Below are 20,878 nucleotides of genomic sequence, written 5' to 3'. Positions count from 1 at the left end.
GATTTGGTAAAGGTAGGAATCCACTTTAAATCTGTATAATCTTTAGAAATAAAGGAAGTTTTCATGGGATATTTCTGACATTAGACATTAAGAATTTAAATATTTGAGGGATAGCTTATATGTGGTCATTTAACCTTGAGTCCTCTAAAGTATTATCTGTATCATAGATTATAAACTTCCCACTCATTAGAATAGAGCCATTTCATTTCTGGGTTAGAAGTGTTTGGAGATGATGTTTCTTTTTATAGGATGTTTCAGTAAAAAGTATTCAAGTTACTATTTCACTTTAATTAAAATCACTAGTATAAAAAAAATCTATCTAGCTTTATTAACTGGTACTAGGGTCACATTTTATAAAATTCAACTCCATTTTGTTAAGGATTTTTGTTAGAGAATTTGTTAATTCAGGTTCTCAATTATACTGTTCTGTTTCGGTTTTTTATGAGAAGAAAAATTAGAAGAGGGTAAAATATCATGAACTATGATCCAGGGGGAATAGTAATTATAAAAAGGGTCAAAAAGGAAGGAAAAGTAAAAGAGGCTTAAAAATAAGACAAAACCATTTAATTCATTTTTGGGAAATTTTATACATAAAGTATAAAGATTTAAGGCACAGTGAATAACTATATAAACATTACAAACTGGCCACTGTTGGACAATTAGAGAAAGTGAAATTTAAGAAACAAAACTTTCATAATCTTCCTTCTACGATCAGAAAAGTTTCTAGGTAAGCTTTCAGATCTAGTGCCTCTAGGGAGAAAAGATTCAGATCATCATTAGATATGCATGCCTTCCCTGGATAACCCAATAAATATCTGAGTTGGAGGTCCTATCTCAAATGAAGTTAAAAACAAATTAGAGGGAAGAGGTCGGGTTAGCATGTTTTAGAGCTACTGGTAAACTATAATTTAGGGTGACATTAATTACATGATCTGAAGATTAATCCTTTAAGTACTAAATTAAAGAGTTTACAACCATGACCAAATATTACCATCACATACCATGCATAACTACCATACCACAAATCCATGTAACTGAAGATTCCAAGTGAAAAATTATCTTTTCCAAATCCTTCAAATTTCATTTGAAGAACTTAGTGGCCAGATGTTCATACTGATAACAGATTTCCATAATAGCTCCGCTGTACCTATGTTATGAGTTTCTTTGAAGCCATATTTCATATAAAAATACTTAAGATTGACAGCTTAATGCTGTTTAGAACAACGATTAATCTGTGAAAGCTCTAAGTCTGTGAATAGGCTTTTTAAGAGCAGCATTTCTGAAATACTCCGTACATTCTTCCTTAACCACATTTAGTTTAATCAAAATCATACAGATCTCTCATAAGATTATGAGCGCATATTTATGAATATTTTCAAAATTAGTTTCATATTATACTTGGGTAAATGTTGCCAATAGCACAGTGGGCTCCAGAGAGCTGACCAAACCCGGGTTAAGTAAACTGTCCACTTTACCATTGTTAACTTCAAAGAAAAGAATGACTGCTGACTTCACTATGCTACCGGGGCACCTTGTACGATATTCAACAGTAAGCCTCTGAAGGCTCCAGTCTTCATCTGCCCCTCAGCCCACCCACCTCCCTCCAACTACTTGGCCCACAGCAAACACTCAGGGTCCACTGAGTGACAAAACCAGGATGCCATGTGGATAATCACTAGATGTTACCCCTTGAATACAAATACATTAATAAATACATCCCATAACTAGTGTTTTTAACGTTATGTTCAAAGCTAGTTATTTAATTTGAATAACTGCTGAAAAAGAATATAAGATTAAGTAACCTACATTAAAAAATGGAAACCCATCTTAGAATTGGTGTTGTTATAAACTTAACCAGCTTTTCATAAAATATTCTCAAGGAAAGAAAAATCAAAGTGCTTTTGTCTTGCTCCTTTTATTACACACTCAGTGAACCATCCTTAGTATGAAATTAATGTAATGGTTAGATATATAAATGTAAGACAACATGAGAAAATCTAAGGGGGGAAAATCCTCATTTTAATCTGAGACTAGGAAGATCAGCTCCAATTAGTCTTAGTAATTTAACTATTTTTTTCTTAAAACACCAATAACAGACAAGCTTGATAATTTAACGCTTAATTGGCAGTTAGGGCTCTAGAATGTCCTTAATTTCTTTAAAGAACATTTTAAAACCAAAGCACTAATGTGACACACAGTAAAAGCATAGTACAAATATCAAATTTCAGATCTGGCTTTTGCTAGATAGAGCCTAAGAATGAAGAAACATTTTTCCCTTTCCAGATAATAATTTAAAATATAAATAATTGTATTAACTCCCACTGAATAAAGAATGTGAAAGTTCCTGGTATTATAAAAACCCTAAAGTTTGAAGTTTGATAGTCATTCTATGGCGGGACAGAGACTGGATTTTGTTTGCTTTCCATAATTACTTCACAGTCTCCCTCCATTTCAAAATTGAGATTCACAAATGAACTGGATACCACTGTTTCTGGTTGATCCCTCTGGACAATGGAATCAGCCTGCAGTTTATTCTGCTGGTATTGTCTTTCTGCTTCTTCAGGCATCCTGTTTTCTTCTTCTTCTTCTTCTTCCTAAAAAGAGGAAATAATCAAGAATAGATAAAATATAAATGCCCAAAAGGAATAGTATTTGTTTCCCACTTTCGACTGCTTGTGCCTCTTTTTTTTTTTTTAACTAAAACATTAGTGTCATGTCCAATTCAGTTTGGTCTAATTAAGACAAGACATACCTCCTTGTCCCCTGTTCCCAAACTAAAATGGAAACTATCATATGACATTTTAAGGAAAGGGAAGTTATTTTTAAAGCATGGTACAGCACTGCTTAGATGAGTCCTGAATTAACTTTGACAAAGGCTGTATCTTTTCAGATCAATTCTAATCTAAATAAAAATAGCTAAATACTGTATCACTTCAATTATAGGGTATCAGCCTATTCAGCAGAATGGGGTGGTCTATTCACTAAACGGTATAACATGGTTATTGTTCCCCTAAGCAGCTAGTATACAGATAATTTCTAGTTCCAGAACTACTAAATTCATGGAGGAAGTGGCAATTGTATTGGTCAATGCAGTATTGGTAGTTTGTAGTACAGACTTATAGTACAGGTTACAGTAACTTGTCAAGAAGATTAATTTAGAGCTTGCTTGAGAGAAAACAAGAAAAACATTGAGGAGTCGTTTACAATGGTCCAGATTAGGTAATGAGGCTCTAAACATGGCTGGAAGTGTTAAAAACACTCATTTGTTCAAAAACCATTTTTGAAACCATATAACAAATATAAAGTCAGCTGCCTTTTCCAGATTTGTGTCCAGCCACTCTCCCGTTGCACTCTGCTCCAGTGACAAAGCACCATTCCTGCCACTGCTCCAAATACACAACTGAGCCTCAGGCCCCTACATTCTAGCTTTAGCCGAATTCCCCCTCCATTTGCTTGAAGGATAATAGAAGATTTTAATATTTATTTCATGCTCACCAATATAACACTGGGTGCTGTCCTAAGCATTTTCTATATCAACTCATTTAATCCTCAGAGCAACCCTGAACATAGATGCCACACTTTTCCTCATTATAAAGATGAAGAAACTGAGGCTTACAAAGGTTAAGTATCTTGCCCAAGGGTTGCAAAGTTAGAAGTGGCAGAGTCAGAATTTGAATTCGGACCCTTTGGTTCTTCAGCCTATGCTCTTAAGAGCTAAACTTTTCTCATTCCTTGAGGCTAAATTCATTTCACCCCGACCCTAAGACCTCACTACATTTGCAGACAAAATTGCCTCACCTCCTTGTGCCTTAACACCTGGCACTTACACATTTCTAGTACTTGTAATTTTCTGTGCTTCAAATCCTCCACTTCTCCTACTACAGTCTACAGGTTCTAAGTACAGAGACTGTCTTATTTCCTCATCTGAAAACTGGAATAATAATCCAAAGAGAGATGTATGAAGATTAAATAAGAAACATCTATAAGGCACCTCACATAACACCCAGCACAATGAAATCTAGCTTAGTCTCACACAAAGATCCTAGGGAAATTTCAATGTTAAAAAATAAGTATATAAATTAAAAATATCTAACTTGATTAATTAGTAACTCTAGAATGAAATGCCTACCCTAAGGGAGCTCTCTTTTGGGTGGCTAGAGAGGATAAATATGCTCATTACACAACCCATGAAGTCCACAGTAAACCAAACTGAATCAAAAAAATGTAAAAAGGAGACACACCTCCTTTTTCATCCGGTAATACTCATCAATGGCATATTGGTATTTTGGGGTGCTGATGCCCAAAACAGATGCAATCTTCTCTCCAAGAAAGTCACACACTAAAGATACAAAAGTTAAATGGCAAAAAACAAACAAAAAAAACACAAAAGTTAATGGCTTATACAATTCCATAAACACTTCTTGAGCACCTTCTATGTGCAAGGCATTGTAAGAATACAAAAGATTATGAACACTCAATACATCTCTTCTGTGTCTTCCTTGATTTCCTCAAGAGGCACTAGTGGCTCCTTCTGGGTTCCCAACAACACTCTGCTCACACCTCCAATTATACATGTATCACCATGTATTATAATTATCTATTACATGTCTATTTTTCAAGAAAAACAGATACTCTTAGAGGGTTGGGACATCATTAGGCTATGGGGGAGTAACGGCTTGCACTGTAACATTCCCTGAGTGCCTGCCACATGCCAGGCACTGTGAAAGGTTAGACTCAGAGAGGCTGACGAAGGATCCAAAATGTAATCCAGGTCTGAAAGTAAAGCTTTTCCTTACACCACACTGTCTAGTAATATTGAGTGCTCAATAAATGTTTCTTGAATGAATTACTATTCAAAATTACCTCTAATAAAAAGCAAAAAACGATAGAAGTCCTAAGTTGATAATTCATTTCCTTCAAATCTGACTTAGTTTATAGCTCAACTTAAGATATGAAATATTAATGAAATTAAAAATAAATGAATTATATAATACAGGCTCTAGAATAGTCAGAGTAAGAATAGTATCAGTAAGAAACCATATAACAAAATAGCAAAATAGTTGCTAACAGAGAAGGTTCAAAAACATAAAAATTAATATAAAATAAATTAATAAAGCCATTTTTCAGTTCTCTAAAAAAAACCCCACAATTTGAAACTGAAGAATGTTTTAAAGTGAAGTACAAGTTAGATTAATATCTTCCAACGCTAGCTAGCTGCTGAGAACAGAGTGATTAACTCCCTATTGTTTCCCCTTCACTTTGGAAACACCCCATTTGGTAAAGTTCTTGTTCTTGGAGCATATTATAGTAGTTACACAATATTCAAACAGAAAAGTAATACCTGAAAGGGTTGACGTGGCAGCTCGAAGCATGTAAAACCATAAGTAGGGGCCCCAGGTGAGTTTTGTCTGCAACAAGAAGTCAGGTTAGCAACCTTCATACCTAAACCCATTCTGTATATTTAGGCCAGAATGAAGTAATCAAATATTTGGTTGGCACACAGAATATTCTATAGATAGTATTACAGACTACAATCCAATTAAACATTTAAAGCTTTACAGACAGAATTCTACAAAGACATTTTATATTTACCCATATAACTACCACCACCCTAAGCCTGTAGAATAACCAAAGAAAGTAGCAGCCACTAAAATGGAGTTGGTAAGTCATAGTCTTATTTATGAATTGACAATGTAGAGCCTCTGCTCCTGTCCTGCTGCTTTTTTTGTCTTCACTGTTCATAAGCACATCAGAGATAGAATGCAGTAAATACAAAGGGACCTTAAGAAATCATACAGTACAACATACTTAGAGTACAGTAAGGAAATTAAGATTCAGAGAAAGTAAGCAGGATAAGTAAGAGCACATCAAATGAACTTTCAATGATGGGAAAATAAGTGACCATAAGTGGCAACGTGAGCTCTTTTGTTTCTTTAAGGATTAAGAAGGGCCCAGGGGTGCCTGGGTGACTCATTCGGTTAAGCGTCCGCCTTCGGCTCAGGTCATGATCCCAGGGTCCTGGGATTGAGTCCCGCATCAGGCTCCCTGCTGAGCAGGGAGCCTGCTTCTCCCTCTCCCTCTGCGGGCCACTTCTGCCTACTTGTGCTCGCTTTCTCTCTAACAAATAAATAAAATCTTAAAAAAAAAAAAGGATTAAGAAAGGCCTAGACCATATAACCCAAGACAAGCTCAGTGTGTATTTAGTAAAGTAGGACCAACGGCAGAAGGCAATCTACACCGCACAATTCCATTGTTAATACTGGTGCTGTCGTTCCCATAGAACACTTCTGTGAAGCTTGCCACACAGACAACAGTTTGCTTCTGTAGATGAAATCAGTAATATAAGCATGCTTCATCGTACTAATATTTCTGTTTACCAAAAGAAAGTATAGTATAGAACAATCGCTCAAATAACAATAATTATTATTGATATTATTTTAATATTGTTTCCAGGAAGGAGAAAAACAATGAAATTATACATAATCTTCTTAGCTAAGATATATATTCATGATTATAAGGTATTAAAACAGCAGACACAAGAATATCTGTAAGTCTGGGTAGATGGGCTAAAGAGAAATGGGGGAAACACACAACAGTCTTCTCATGAAAAGCAGGTATGCAGATTTCTGTGATAATATTCTTGAAAAGACACAGAAGTGAGTTAGCTCTTTCATCTCTATTTACACAAGAATGAGTGTCCAAGCAAACAAACACATTCAACTAAAAAAATACTGTATACTTATGACTCTCTCAATCAAATCTACTGTACCTTCTATATTCAGAGCTGGAAGCATTTCTCTTACTTGAGGATAAGGGTTATTTTAGGGACTCTGTTTAAGATGCTCTCATCTTAGTGTTTACCTTACAGTTTTTATAGCAAATGGGACAGTGCAATAATATAGGGAATGGAACCAGTCTCTATAACACATGATAACGACAGGGCCAAGAAACTACTTAGAAAAGGATTAAGCAGGTTTTTGAAGGAAAGCATATATTTCCCAGTGGACCAATTCTCCTGGGGTTGTTTCTAGAGAGGACAATTGCTAATATCCATGCAGTGACTACCAAAGAGTCAAACCTGCTCCAGAGCTGAGGAATTGGATAAGGATCCCTGAATAACGTCTATCACTATCACACACAATTACACAGAATGAATGTACGGGGCTCTTGTTTAGACACTGATCTTACTGAATCAAAAGGACAGATGACTCAAGAGCCTACACTGGAACCTTGCCACCACTGCCAGCATCACTACCACCACTATCACCCCAGTAATAAGAGAAACGGGCCAGATCTTGGTCTTCAAGACTTCCAGTTTATGGTGCAAACTCAAGCTGATTCATTTTTTTCTCCAAAAATTTAAGTATCCATCTCTTCCTGAATAATTGAGTATCCACCTCTTCCTTAATAAGAACTATTCAGACTTGCTATCTTTTTTTGGTTTTAAACATTTTTTTAAAGATTTTATTTATTTATTTGACAGAGAGAGACACCGCGAGAGAGGGAACACAAGCAGGGGGAGTGGGAGAGGGAGAAGCAGGCTTCCCGCCGACTAGGGAGCCCAATGCGGGGCTCGATCCCAGGACCCTGGGATCATGACCCAAGCCGTAGGCAGACGCTTAATGACTGAGCCACCCAAGTGCCCCAAACATCTTATTTTTATATTACAAAAGTAATGCTTATTTTTTACAGAACACTTAGAAAATGGAGCAAAGTTAAAGAAAATCTAAGTCACCCATTTTTCCACCACCTGTAGATAATTATCACTAACATATTAGTATATTTTCCCAGTCTTTTCCTGAGCACGTATGTTTTTACAACATTGTTGTGTTTTCTCTATCCTGTTGTTTTCCCCATTTACAATACTGGTATTTAACCAAAAGGACTGAAATCAGGACCTCAAAGAGATATTTCCACTCCATCTTCACTGTAGCATTCTTCCTAATAGCCAAGAGGTAGAAACAGCCTAAATGTCCACTGATGAATGAATGGATAAAGAATATGTGATAATATATATAATGGAAAATTAAGCCTTAAAAAAAGAAGAGGATCCTGGGGCGCCCGGGTGGCTCAGCTGTTAAGCGTCTGCCTTCGGCTCAGGTCATGATCCCAGGGTCCTGGGATCAAGCCCCACATCGGGCTCCCTGTTCCGCGGGAAGCCTGCTTCTCTCTCTCCCAACTCCCCGCTTGTGTTCCCTCTCTAGCTGTGTCTCTCTCTGTCAAATAAATAAATAAAATGTTTAAAAAAAAAAAAAAGAAGGGGATCCTACCATACACAACAACATAGATGAACCTTGAAGACATTATGCTAGTAAAATAAGCCAGTCACAGAAAGACAAATACTGCATGACAGAACATCAATCGGCATTTCTGATCTTGCCCACAAGCCACCTTTTACTGAGCCTAAGTTTCAGGTGAGTGCAGTTGACAGGTGGGAGCTCCCTTCTTCTGTCAGCCCATTTATGGAATGGAGGCTTTACCATGGGCATGGTGCCACTGAGAATCCCAGGGCACTGACAGCCTCTGTTCATGAGGCAGTGAAAAAAACCAAAAAGATCTAAGGCTACTGCTCCCCACCTTCACCAAGCACTCAGCTCCTAAAGTAGGGCTGTCACTCAGGAATGCAACACTGTCCCTAGCCCCAACTTCAGAGCTCTGGCTAAGAGGTTTTGCCCAGGAGGAAAAGTAGGCCATAAAACAGATAGCTCCTAATCTCTTCCCAAATGAACTGACTTCATTTGCAACAGAGCTGGAAACGTCCAAGCCCAAAGGGTGCTCTTAAAATCAGTGGAGACTGTGGTGAGAGGTAATTGAGAGGAAGTTCTTAGATTCTATGAAGATGCAGGCTAAACTAAAGGCTGGGGGGTGGGGGGGGGGGAGGGAGAAGGCAAGGGCAGTACCCAGTTGCAATATATTGTCTAAAATGTACAAAAAATTAAGAGACATACAAAGAAACAGAAGTATGCTCTGTGCACAGGGAGAAAAGCAGGCAATAGAATCTACCCATGAGTGACTAGATGTTGGATTTAACAGAAAAAAAGTCAAAGTAACTTTTATAAGTATGTTCAAAGAACTAAGGAAACCATAATTAAAGAAATAAAGGAAGGTATAACAATGCTGCATTGGATAGAGAATATCAATAGAGATAAAAATTATTAACAAGAGGGGCACCTGGGTGGCTCAGTCAATTAAGCATCCGACTTGATTCGGCTCAGGTTCATGAAAGAGAGCCCCACGTTGTAGGGCTTCGCATTCAGCGGGGAGTCTGTTTCTCTCATTCTCTCTCCCTCTACCCCTACCCCCATGCTCTCCCTCTCTCCCTAAAACAAATAAATAAATCTTAAAAAAAAATTAACAACAAGAACCAGATGGAAATTCTGGAATTGAAAAGCGCAATAACAGAATAGCAAAATTCAGTAGAAGGGGCTCAAAAGAACAAAAACCAACAGAGATGAAGGGAATAGACAACTCAACAGTAACAGTTGGAGACTTTGATACCCCACTGTCAATAACGAATAGGACAACTAGGCAGATCAACAAGGAAATAGAAGACTTGAAAAACACTATGAACCAACCCGACCTAACAGACATCTACTGAACATGGGACCTAACAACAATAGAATCTACATTCTCCTCAAGTACAAACAGAACATTCTCAAAGACCACATGCTAAGCCATAAAACAAACTTCAATAGATTTAAAAGGAGAGAAATAATACCAGCATATTCTCCAACCACATGGTGTGAAATTAGAAATCAAGAACAGGAGAATCTGGGTGGCTCAGTCAGTTAAATGTCCAACCCAGCTCAGGTCTTGATCTCAGGGTTGTGAGTTCAAGCCCCACATTGGGCTCCAAGCTGGGTATGGAGCCTACTTAAAAGAAAAGAAAAGAAAAGAAAAGGAAATCAAGAACATTAAAATAATAAAATAAAATAAAATAAAAATAAAAAAAATATGAAAACTTAACAAATATATGGGAAGTAAATAACATACTCTCAAACAACCAATAGGTCAAAGAGAAAATACTTTGAGATGGATGAAAATGAAGGTGTAACATACAAATCTTATGAGACGTAACTAAAACAGTTCTTAAAGGAAAATTCATAGCTAATTAATAAAGAAGAAAGATAACCTAACATTCCACCTTAAGACACTGGAAAAAATAGAGCAAACTAGACATAAAACAAGCAGAAGGAAGGAAATAATAAAGACTAGTGTGAAAACCAATGAAATGGAGAAAAAAGAAAAGAGAAAATCACTGAAACCAAAAGCTGGTTCTTGGAAAAGATCAACAAAATTGATAAAACTTTTGCTAAACTAAACTGACCAAGAAAAAAGAAGGAAGACCCAAATAACTAGAATCAGAAATGAAAAAATAAAAAGGACTATAAAGAAATACTATGAACAACTGCATGACAACAAATTTGATAACTTATATGAAATAAACAAAACTACCAAAATGGACTTAAAAATAAGACAATTTAGGAATCAAAAAGCTGTACACAACGAAAAGCCTAGGCAGCTTCACAAGGTGAGGTCTACCAAACATTTAAATAAGAATTAATACCAATTCTTCACAAACTCTTCCCAAAAAATCAACCAACAAAAAACCCAGAAGAAGAAGGAACAGTTCTTAACTCATTTTATGAGGCCAGTAGTACTCTGGAACCAAAACCAGACAAAGACATCACAAGAAAATTATAGACCTGTATTTTTTATGAATATGGGTGCAAAAATTCCCAATAATTACTAGCAAACTAAATCCATCAACATATGAAAAGAATTATATGCCATGATCAAGTGGGTTTTATCTTAGGAATGTAAGGCTAGTTTCACAGCCAAAAATCAATGTCACCATTATCAACAGAATAAAGAACAAGACAGTTCCTCAAATGATTAAATATAGTTAGCATATGACCCGGCAATTCCACTCATAGGTACATAACCAAGAGAAATTAAAACCTGTATCCAAATGTTCACAGCAGTATTCATAGTAGCCAAAAGGTGGAAATAACCCAAATGTCCATGTACTGACAAATGTAGTATATCAAAAAAAGGAATGAAATTCTGACACATGCTATAACATGGATGAACCTTGAAAACATGCTAAATGAAAGAAACCAGTTACAAAAGATCACTTGTTATATGATTTCATTCTATGAAATGTACATAATACGGAAATCTATAGAAAGTAGATTATGATTATCAGGAGTTGGGGAGATGAAGGATAAGGAACGATAACTAAAGGGTACTGAGTTTCTTTCAGAGGTGCTGCAAATGTACTAAAACTGACTATGGTAATGGTTGTGCACATCTATGAATATACTAAAAGCCACATCACTGTAACTTTTAAGTCAGTGAATTGTATGCTATGTGAACTATATTTCAATAAAGCTTGTTTTTTAGGCAAGTAGTAAGGATGCATTTTTTTCTATGCAATGCTTTTATTTTTTAAAGATTTTATTTATTATTTATTTGAGAAAGAGAATATGTGTGAGCAGGGGAAGAACAGAGAGAGAGAGGGACAAGCAGACTCCACACTGAGCGTGGAGCCCAATGCAGGGCTCAATCCCACAACCCAGAGATCATGACCTAAGCCGAAACCAAGAGTCAGTTGACTGAGCCATCCAGGCGCCCTATTATGCAATGCTTTTATTATCACTTTCTATGTAATAGAGAGCAACTATTGAGACCATGACTTCTAAAAACATACAGATAAATACAAATGTATACAGACAAATAAGAATTAACCCCTTCAAAGTAATTTAAAAGAAAAATACTTATTCCAACAATTCTCCCAGTGCATGAAACACCTCTATAATATTCTGCATGCATTTAGAAATGCCATCAGAGTATACTGCACGGCCCTTTGAATATATTCCATAGTAGAGACTCTGGATCTAATATTTTTTTAATAACCAAAATCTATCAAAAGCCAAATCTAGGGGCGCCTGGGTGGCTCAGTCATTAAGTGTCTGCCTTCGGCTCGGGTCATGATCCCGGGGTCCTGGGATCGAGCCCCACATTGGGCTCCCTGCTCAGTGGGAAGCCTGCTTCTCCCTCTCCCACTCCCCGTGCTTGTGTTCCCTCTCTCGCTGTGTCTCTCTGTCAAATACATAAATAAAATCTTTAAAAAAGAAAAAAAAAAGCCAAATCTGATGAAATACTAGTAATAACATTTTTTAAATCAAATACAAAATAATAATTCTCTATCCTGCTACCCTTCTTCATAGCACTTTACAGTCTGATAATTATAGTATGTATTTATTCCCTGTCTGCGCACTAGCATACAAGAGCAAAAATTTATGTTGCCCATGGCTGTATCACCAGTACCTAAAACAGTACCTACTAGAAAGTCAGTAAATATTGATCAACTAAACTCAAGACTACTTAGAAGGACAGCACTACTTTTAAAGAATGTACAGCTTGCCCTATAATTTTACAGTTAAATCATGTATAATTTAGAAATTCTTAAATTTAGCTGATGAGGCACATAAAGTTAAGAACTGTACACTCCTATCTTCCAATCAAAACTTGGGGCAACGATGTGAAAAAGAACTGACAAATCCTAAATTTTAGGTGGAAACTACTATGGCAGCATAGTCCTTAATTCAAAGGGACTGGAATTCAAGCACTCTATTTAGTAAGATAAATCTTAAAGAAACCTAGCCACCCTGACAAGAACTCTGACACTCAAACTATCTCAGACTACTGAAATGCAGAAATATTTCCATCCATATTTGTAAAAATATTATTTTCTACCAAAATCATACTGCATATTTTTATAATCAAAATATAGTTGATTTTTACCTCAAAAGGCCCCTTCCATTTGATGTTTAAGAGGAAACAAATCAATTTAGAAAACTAGTGACAGTGACTTCTTAGCACAGTAGGCAGGGTGTGAGCCTCATAAAAAACTACTGACAAAGGCATCAGACCTACCGGATCAACAGTAGGCAAAACATCTTTCTTCTCCGGGCCGTCAACCTCATCTTCGTCTGTGCTGTATTCTTCCATTGTTTCACCACTTACAAAGTGGATGACTCTCCTCGGGACTTTCTTCTTCTTTCCTATGACTCCCAGTTCTACATTTTCAAAGCCTCTTTCACTATTCATCTAATGACAATAATAAGTTAAGATAATGAGTTTCAAGGGAGGTTAATTTTCTTTCATATGGCAAACAAATTATTGGTTGCTTTATTTTAGGGAAAAAAGAAACATAAACCAATCCTTAAATTTTTTTTTTTAAATTAAGACATCATACACACACAAGAGTATCAATAACATAAATGTAGAGTTTAATGAATAATAAGGCAAACATCTACATACTCACTGCTGAGGGTAAAAAATAGAATTTAACCAAATAAACTTTTTTGAAGTCAGCAGCTAAGAAATCAAGCACCACACTTCAAAACATAGCAATTCCAATGCTATATAATATGCAAAGACACTCTGGACATCAGTCATTTTAAAGAATAATGTTATTTACAGATTAATGTGTAATATCAAAGGAAAATCATATAGATGCACATATACGTATATTAGAGACATAAAATAAAATAACAGTTCATGGCAGGGAACTCTCCTAAATCTTTGGATTTAGGCTTAGCTACATGTGGACAAAACAAAACCCATTCGACTTAACTCTGCTTCTCTCCTTTTCTCAAAACAGGAGTTCCAAATTAAAATGCCTTTTAAGGCCAAGCGGCACCAAAAGTGAGCAAAACTGTACAGGGAAAGGTAGACCCTGTGGAGAAAGCATTCCCAACGAAGACATTTAAACTGAAAAAAATGTTTTAAAGCATTGTGCAATCCAAATAAAACTCATTTGTAGATCAAATCTGGAAAACAAGCCATAAGTGTTCTATCGCTGAGCTTTCAGATTTCTTAGTCAATAACGCATAGGTGACAACGGAGTTTTCCTGACAGTAAAAGGATTTTACAAATTTTAGTACAATAGTCTATGGAATTCTAATTACATCCAAATTTCATTCCTAGGGAAATACTAATTTTACCTCAAATATATACCCATGTTCCCAATTGAAAGTAAATGCATATTGTGGGAGAGGACAAAGAGCTTTTCACTGTTATCTTGCCTCAAGTTTTAACTCCTAAGAAAGCCTTTATTTCATCTCCTTACTAGAATACTTCAAAAAGGCACAGTACAATTGTGAAGAAAAACCCAGCAGTGGTTACTCCTAGGGACAGGTACTGAGACAGGGGAGGAGGTACAGGTAAGGGAGTAGTCATGGGGGCCTGTTACTCTTTTTTGTATTTTGTTGTTTGTTTTGTTTTGTGATGAGACTATGCTCATGTATTACTGATACAATTTTAAAACTAAACCAAACAAAATGATACAGGACTACAGGACTGCAACAATTAAAGTCCACATTGGTGGGATTCCCTAGGATGGTCCAGAGTTCAAAAATTTTGTCCTCTATAAGGATTCCTATACTTGTGGATATGACCACACAATTTAAACCCATGAATGTTGTTCAACCAGTAAGAAAGAAAGTTCTCTGAACTGCAGTTGCAGAGATGGGATTATACTGATAAAAATAGTGGACTAGAATTGCCCAGTTATGCAAATATAAGTAACTTCATTTTTGTCGTATTTCCTCTTAATCCTCTAAGTTCCTTCTTAGAAAATATATATGACTCTCTATTCTTCAGTTCCCAAAGGTAAGTTTAGTCATTAGCCAGGATGTGAATCCAGGTATACCCAACCTACAAACCACCTGCATTGCTCCACGACACGTGAAGACATCACTGACAGCAACTCTAACTGCTGTATAGCGAACGGAGATCATGCAAACCTTGACAGCCTGGGCTATCTATGTATTAACCTGAAGAAACAAAAGCCACAATTCTCCCTAGCCTGTCTTGAGAGTTCAAACAAATCCCAGCCCTTAACAACGGAAGACCAGCCCATTTATAATGTCCATAAACAAAATGGACAACGAACGGTCCACCATGGGGACACCTGGGTGGCTCAGTCGGTTAAGCGTCTGCCTTCGGCTCAGGTCATGATCCTGGGGTCCTGGGATGGAGCCCCGCATCAGGCTCCTTGCTCAGTGGGGAGCCTGCTTCTCCCTCTGCCTGCCCACTCCCCTTGCTTGTGCTCCCCGCCCCATCTCTCTGACAAATAAATAAATAGAATCTTTAAAATTTAAAAAAAAAAAATGGTCCACCAAGTTCACCTGGTCCCTAGACATGGTGAGCCATTCCTGCTCTATCTCATTTTTCCCCTTGAAATAAGATTTGGTTTATGGTTGTTCTGACTTCAACGTTACCTTCTGAACCATTACTCAGATCTGTGGACCCCTTTACAAGCAAGGGAAAGTCAGAGAAGTTGGGTGAGATCTCCAGTCGTCACACTATCTGAATGGATCTAATGCCAAAGCAACGGTTCCAGTCAGTGAACAGAGCTGAGACCTTTCAGGGTACATCACCGTGACCTGTTCCACCACCACAGAGCAGAAGCAGCTTCTCACCACTCGCTCTAGCAATTTCTCATTGGCTCAATTTTTCCTTCCTTAGACAAAGGCAAAGGAGAAGGGCTATCTCTCACTGGCTCAACTACTTTACCTTCCCTAGACAACTTTAATAAATCAAAACATTCCAGCTGGATCATAACAGTTAGTATAAACTTAGCTACTATCTCCATTAACTCTCACTCTTGGGTATATTCCTTCCAAAAGATTTTTTTTAAACCTACAAAGGTGAAGGCTGAAATATGATTCATACTTTTATCTTTTTTTTAAAAGATTTTATTTATTTGTCAGAGAGAGAGAGAGAGAGCACAAGCAGGGGAAGCAGGAGAGGGAGAAGCAGACTCTCCGCTGAGCAGGGAGCCCAATGTGGGACTCAATCCCAGCACCCTGGGATCACAACCTAAGCCGAAGGCAGACGCTTAACTGACTGAACCACCCAGGCATCCCTTGATTCATATTTTTCATTCCAATACCAAAGTTAGTTAAGTTTAAACAAAACTTTGAGTAATATTCTCTATACATAATATATAATTAAAAATGGATTTTATTTGCTCTAATAACGTTTCATATAAAGATTTTTATTAAGGAGACTTTTATTTAAGGGCTTTCTTTAAAAATTTTAATATTAATTTTTGATACAGTAAAACCCAAATTTTAGGTTTATCTTCTTAAATGGGAGTAAGCAAACTTTTTCTTAAAAACAAAGGCCAGATGGTAAATAGCCTAGACTTTGCAGGCCATACAGCTTCTATCACAACTACTGAACTCTGTGAGAGCAGCCATGGACCACCCATAATAATCAGGTATAGCTGTGTTCAAATAAAGCTTTATATAATTATAACAGGCGGCTGGTGGGCTCTGGCCCCCAGGCTATACTTCTGTCAACACCTCATCATAAGGAACCAAACTGGCAAGTAAAAAATCTGTGAGAGACAATCTACTGCATGTGATTCTGACCTCTACTTAGGGAATAAAAAAGGGGAAACAGAGAAGGGAGACACTGATGGATAAAAGCAACCAGAAAATTAATTTGTTGAAAAATTTCCAACAATTATAAATGAAAGTTCTTCTCTGAATTTTGCAAATGTTTCTTTTTTACAGATAAACAATAAACCTCTTAGTAAGAAAAATTTCACTGTCAGTATTACAAATTCCACTTTAACAAATTCCAAAGATCTGAAAAAAAGAGGTTCCTAACACCAGAAAATTAATAGATGCATTGTCAATTCATTTTTTATCAAATTTTATGATTAACCACCAGACTGTAAATCTGTTTTATCTAGTTTCCTGGGGCCTGATTTTAATGGCAATCTTCTTTTTATACACTTTCATAGCACCTAGAACTTCTTTAAAACATGTACTACACATCATGGATTTTATTCTGTATCACCTTCCCCAACTAGGTAGCTAGCAACATAGAGGAGTAGGCACAGTGTGTATCCTTCACTGCTATATCCTGTAATCTATAGTGCCTAGTACATCATAAGTTCTTGGTAGCAGAAGTGCTACATAAATGAATGAGTAGTACTGAAATTTTAACTTCTTTAATAATACTGAGGCTCAGATTTTGGTTAAAAGTTTAGTCAGAGAACTTGCCTGATAAAAATGTCACAACAGGTACTGTATGGCCTGGTTTAAGGTGAAATTCTAAACACAGAGCCAAGCTCCTATTTCTTACTCCTTTCCCTACACTGCACTTGGAATTTCTCAGTTCTGACAAACTGATGAAGGACAGCAGGCTCTCCTTCCATCCAAGTCCCCACCTCACTGGCCTCTTTTCTCTTACTATACTCAAAGCATAGATCTGGGGTTCCCAGAGATGTTTCTGCTTCAGGAATGTGAATGAGAGCAAAAAGGGAAAGTTAGAAAATAGTTTGTATAGTATGAATCCATTTGTGTTTAACACAAAAGAAGAGATTATATATGCACAGGAAATCCCAGAATGATTACAACACAAACTTACTTTTGGTGAACGTGAGATACTGGCCATGGGAGTATTCCTATAACTTTCTACTTTCTGCTCAACGGCCTCCTTTACTATTTAGATATCTATTATTTTTTTCAACCAAGAATATGAAAATAACACGCTATCACTAAACCAAAAGGAAAAACCTCTCTTCAAACAATATTTAGCTGGTAAATCAATACCGGTATGTTTACTTTGCTATTAGAGCAATTCCAAGCTTGACGCAGTGGTGAAAACAATTACAGTAACAGAAGGAAAAATCAAATGGAAAATACACCCAGGACCGTGGACTTAGAGGTCCAGTTCATCTGTACCTGTCAGCAACAGGTCTCAACTGAAAATGAATCTAATCAATTAGTGTTGCCGCTGAATTCCACTGAATTCCTTCTTGCTGGTTACTTTCCTCCTTAAGTAAGAGAAAAACAAGAAATTCCATATAAACACTAGTATGTGGAAAAGTTTTTGTGCATGCAAACTACATCTTATACTACAAGAGCTATACTCACATTCAGGCACTATTTATTCCCTTAGGAATCTGTCGTTTGGGGGAATGTCTTACTAACATTTTAGTAGTTAGTGTCAAAAATGAAGCTACTAAAAATTACGCTTCATTTTCACTGAAGGTGGGAAGATTTCTACAGAGGAGCAACTCAGGTTTTTTATGGCCCAAACTGTATACTCCTGAGCTGGTTTCAGTTAAAGCAATTTCTTCATTAGTTTTACTTGGCCAAAGATTCTAAACTACTACTTTAGACTACCAAATCCAAAACAAAACAAGCCTCCAAACCTTACCTAATTCTCTAAACTTACGCCATCCAGCACAGTAACCACCAGCCACATGTGCTAATTGCTCCCATAAAATGAGAATAGTTCAAACCGAGGTGTGCAGTAGGTGTAACACACACACAGGATTTCTAAGACTCGTACCAAAAAGAGAAATGTAAAATACCTCATGATTAACTTTCACATTAATTACGTACTGAAGTTTTTTGTTAAATTAGATTCAATAAAATATTAATAATATACAATAAAACATGAAAATTTATTTTTATTTTTTTAGTATGGCTACTAGAAAACGTACAATTTACAATGTGGCTCCCATTAGGTTTCTGTTGGGCAGCTCCGAGCCTTGGTTACCTCGCGGGTGAAACGGGGATAACGCCCACATCATGCAGAAGTTATGAGGATTAAGTGAAATAAAGCCTGTAAACGCTCAGCACATAGTTGCTATCAGCCTACCAAAGGGCACAAGCCAAGTCAGGCGCTTACACACGCAGAGGCTGAGAAGTGTCTGAAGCCGCCGTCACCTGGCTTCCAGTTACTCTAAGGACAGCCTTGCGGGGACACGCCTTCCTTCTCTCGCTCGCAGACCCCAAGCTGGAGCAGCACCCCCGCAAGCCCCACGGTCTGCGGCGCGGCCAGCCGAGGGGTTGCGGAGGGCCGCCCGGCTGTGGGGAGGCGTCCGCCCCTTCCCCCAAGCCGGCGTCTTTGGGCAGACGTGGGGCTACCGTGAGAAGGAGCCCCGAAACGCATCTCCGGTGGGCGGCCTGCTCGGGGAAAGGCAGGGCAGGCCGAGAGGGCAGCCGGCGGACGAGACAGACACGAGACGGGGCTCTCCTGGCCCCCGCCTCCGCGCCGCCGCCTCCGTCGGCGGCCGCACTTACCTGCCGAGCCGATTCCCTGAACGTCGCGGCGGCCGCAGCTCCCGAGGCTGCAACTGCTTCTCCTCCTTCCGCACGGCTCGCGGGCTCCGGGTCCATCGTCGTCGCCGCCACAGGGCTGCTGGCGCTAGCAAGATAGAACGTAATGGCCGATCAGCCCATTTCCCTCTCCGCCTCCCCACCCAGGCGCCGACCGAGCCGGCCGTCACCAAGTGGGACTCACCGGCAGCGCCCACCTCGCGCCGCGCCCGGCCACGCCACGGCAGGAGGAGCGGGGCTGCCCTGATGGGTGGGACCGGCCTGAGGGGCGGGGCCGGCTGGCGCCTCGCCCCCCAACTCCGGCTCGTCTGACCGCCGCCTGGGAGGCGCAACGACCGGCTCGCGTGGGGCGGAGCGAGGCGAGCAGCCTGCGGCACCGCTTCCGGCCCAGCCCACGTCCGCAGCTCTCGGAGCCGCCGCCTGGCACCGCCGGTGACGTCATGCCTCGTACCTGCACCTGGATCTTGGCTTCGGGATGTGGGCGCAGCCAGCCACCAGCTGCGTTTTGGGCAGTCACTCTCCCAGACCTTGGTTTCTGCACTTACAAAATGAAACAGCCTCGTAGTGTGCTTCAGAGGCTTGTGAAAATGTATTTTAAGATGTGAGGCTCTGCTCCATATTCCATTCCTAACATGGATGACAGTCTAGCCAAAAATACCCTTGAAATAAGAGCCTCAAAAGTAAATTTTGTTTACACTTCTCTGAAATGCTTAAGTATAACTGTAGAAAAAAGTTAAGTGACATCTGAAGGAGAGTAAAGGGTAGCAGCAAGATTCCATTTTGACCAATATGAGGAATATTTTATTATCTATGTCTTCGGGGCGCGTGCGCCCGTGTGTGTGTGTGTGTGTGTGTGTGTGTGTGTGTGTGTCAGGGGTCATGCCAGACTTCTCGGAGCACGTGCGCCCGTGTGTGTGTGTGTGTGTGTGTGTCAGGGGTCATGGCAGACTTTTCCCAGTGTTCACGCAAATTAAAGTCATGAGCAGGGATTACAGCATTACCCACACTCACTGGAGCATTTCCAGGTACATGTTCTTTTATTGTAGTTTTAGTATGAAAGTTTTCATACAAGTTATTGTGAATTGTAGAGGTGAAAAATACATTATTTTGGCCACAGGGAGCTTTTTATGAAACTTTAAATTCCATTTGTATGCCAGTCAAAATTCAGAAATATTCCCCAAAGTTATGGCCTGGTACATGTTATTCTACATGGCACCAATAGGTCCAACACCCCTGCAACCTTAAGTATTCCTTTCTCTCTTGTACAAAAATTATTTTCTTATTCTCTGCTTAATATTTTTGTACACTTTCTATCCTGCATATAACTATAACCTAAAAAACAAACCAAAAACCTTAAAGACAAAGTTAATTATTTGAAAACCATCGACATTTTAATAATTGGTTGGAAATCATAATCCATATTCTGGTAATAAAATCAAGTTAGCTTGTTGCTAATGTAAACAAGTTTTAGTAATATAATCTGATGCTGCCTGGTGGCCCAAAACAGCAAAAACAAACTGCAATAAATTGAAAAGGAAAATAAAGAGCCAATTGTTCAAGACCTTATGATTTGGCTTTCATAAACAAGAACAGTTCTACATTACTTGTACTCAAAATCCCTTTCCTCTTATTGACATCAACAATATTATTAAAAATTTGTGGAGTGTTTATAAATGCATGATTTTATTTTGCAAATTGACAAACATCAAATTACAATT

At 38.3% G+C, this 20,878-nt stretch overlaps 1 protein-coding gene across 1 annotated transcript; it reads right to left on the bottom strand.

The window, feature by feature from the left end:
• Positions 1-549: 549 nt before the first annotated feature.
• FAM177A1 (family with sequence similarity 177 member A1) lies at positions 550-19,488 on the bottom strand. The gene is made up of 6 exons (XM_036111507.2): positions 19,345-19,488; positions 19,125-19,248; positions 12,943-13,116; positions 5,342-5,408; positions 4,242-4,339; positions 550-2,594 (listed from the first exon to the last, which is right to left on the bottom strand). The coding sequence occupies exons 2-6, from the start codon at positions 19,218-19,220 to the stop codon at positions 2,388-2,390; spliced, it is 642 nt and encodes a 213-aa protein (XP_035967400.1). The 5' UTR covers positions 19,221-19,248; positions 19,345-19,488; the 3' UTR covers positions 550-2,387.
• Positions 19,489-20,878: the final 1,390 nt, after the last annotated feature.

The sequence above is a fragment of the Halichoerus grypus genome, chromosome 8, assembly GCF_964656455.1.
Source record: "Halichoerus grypus chromosome 8, mHalGry1.hap1.1, whole genome shotgun sequence".
NCBI lineage: Eukaryota > Metazoa > Chordata > Mammalia > Carnivora > Phocidae > Halichoerus > Halichoerus grypus.
The sequence above is the reverse complement of the archived record's forward strand: the minus strand, read 5'-3'. Positions and strand labels throughout refer to the sequence as shown.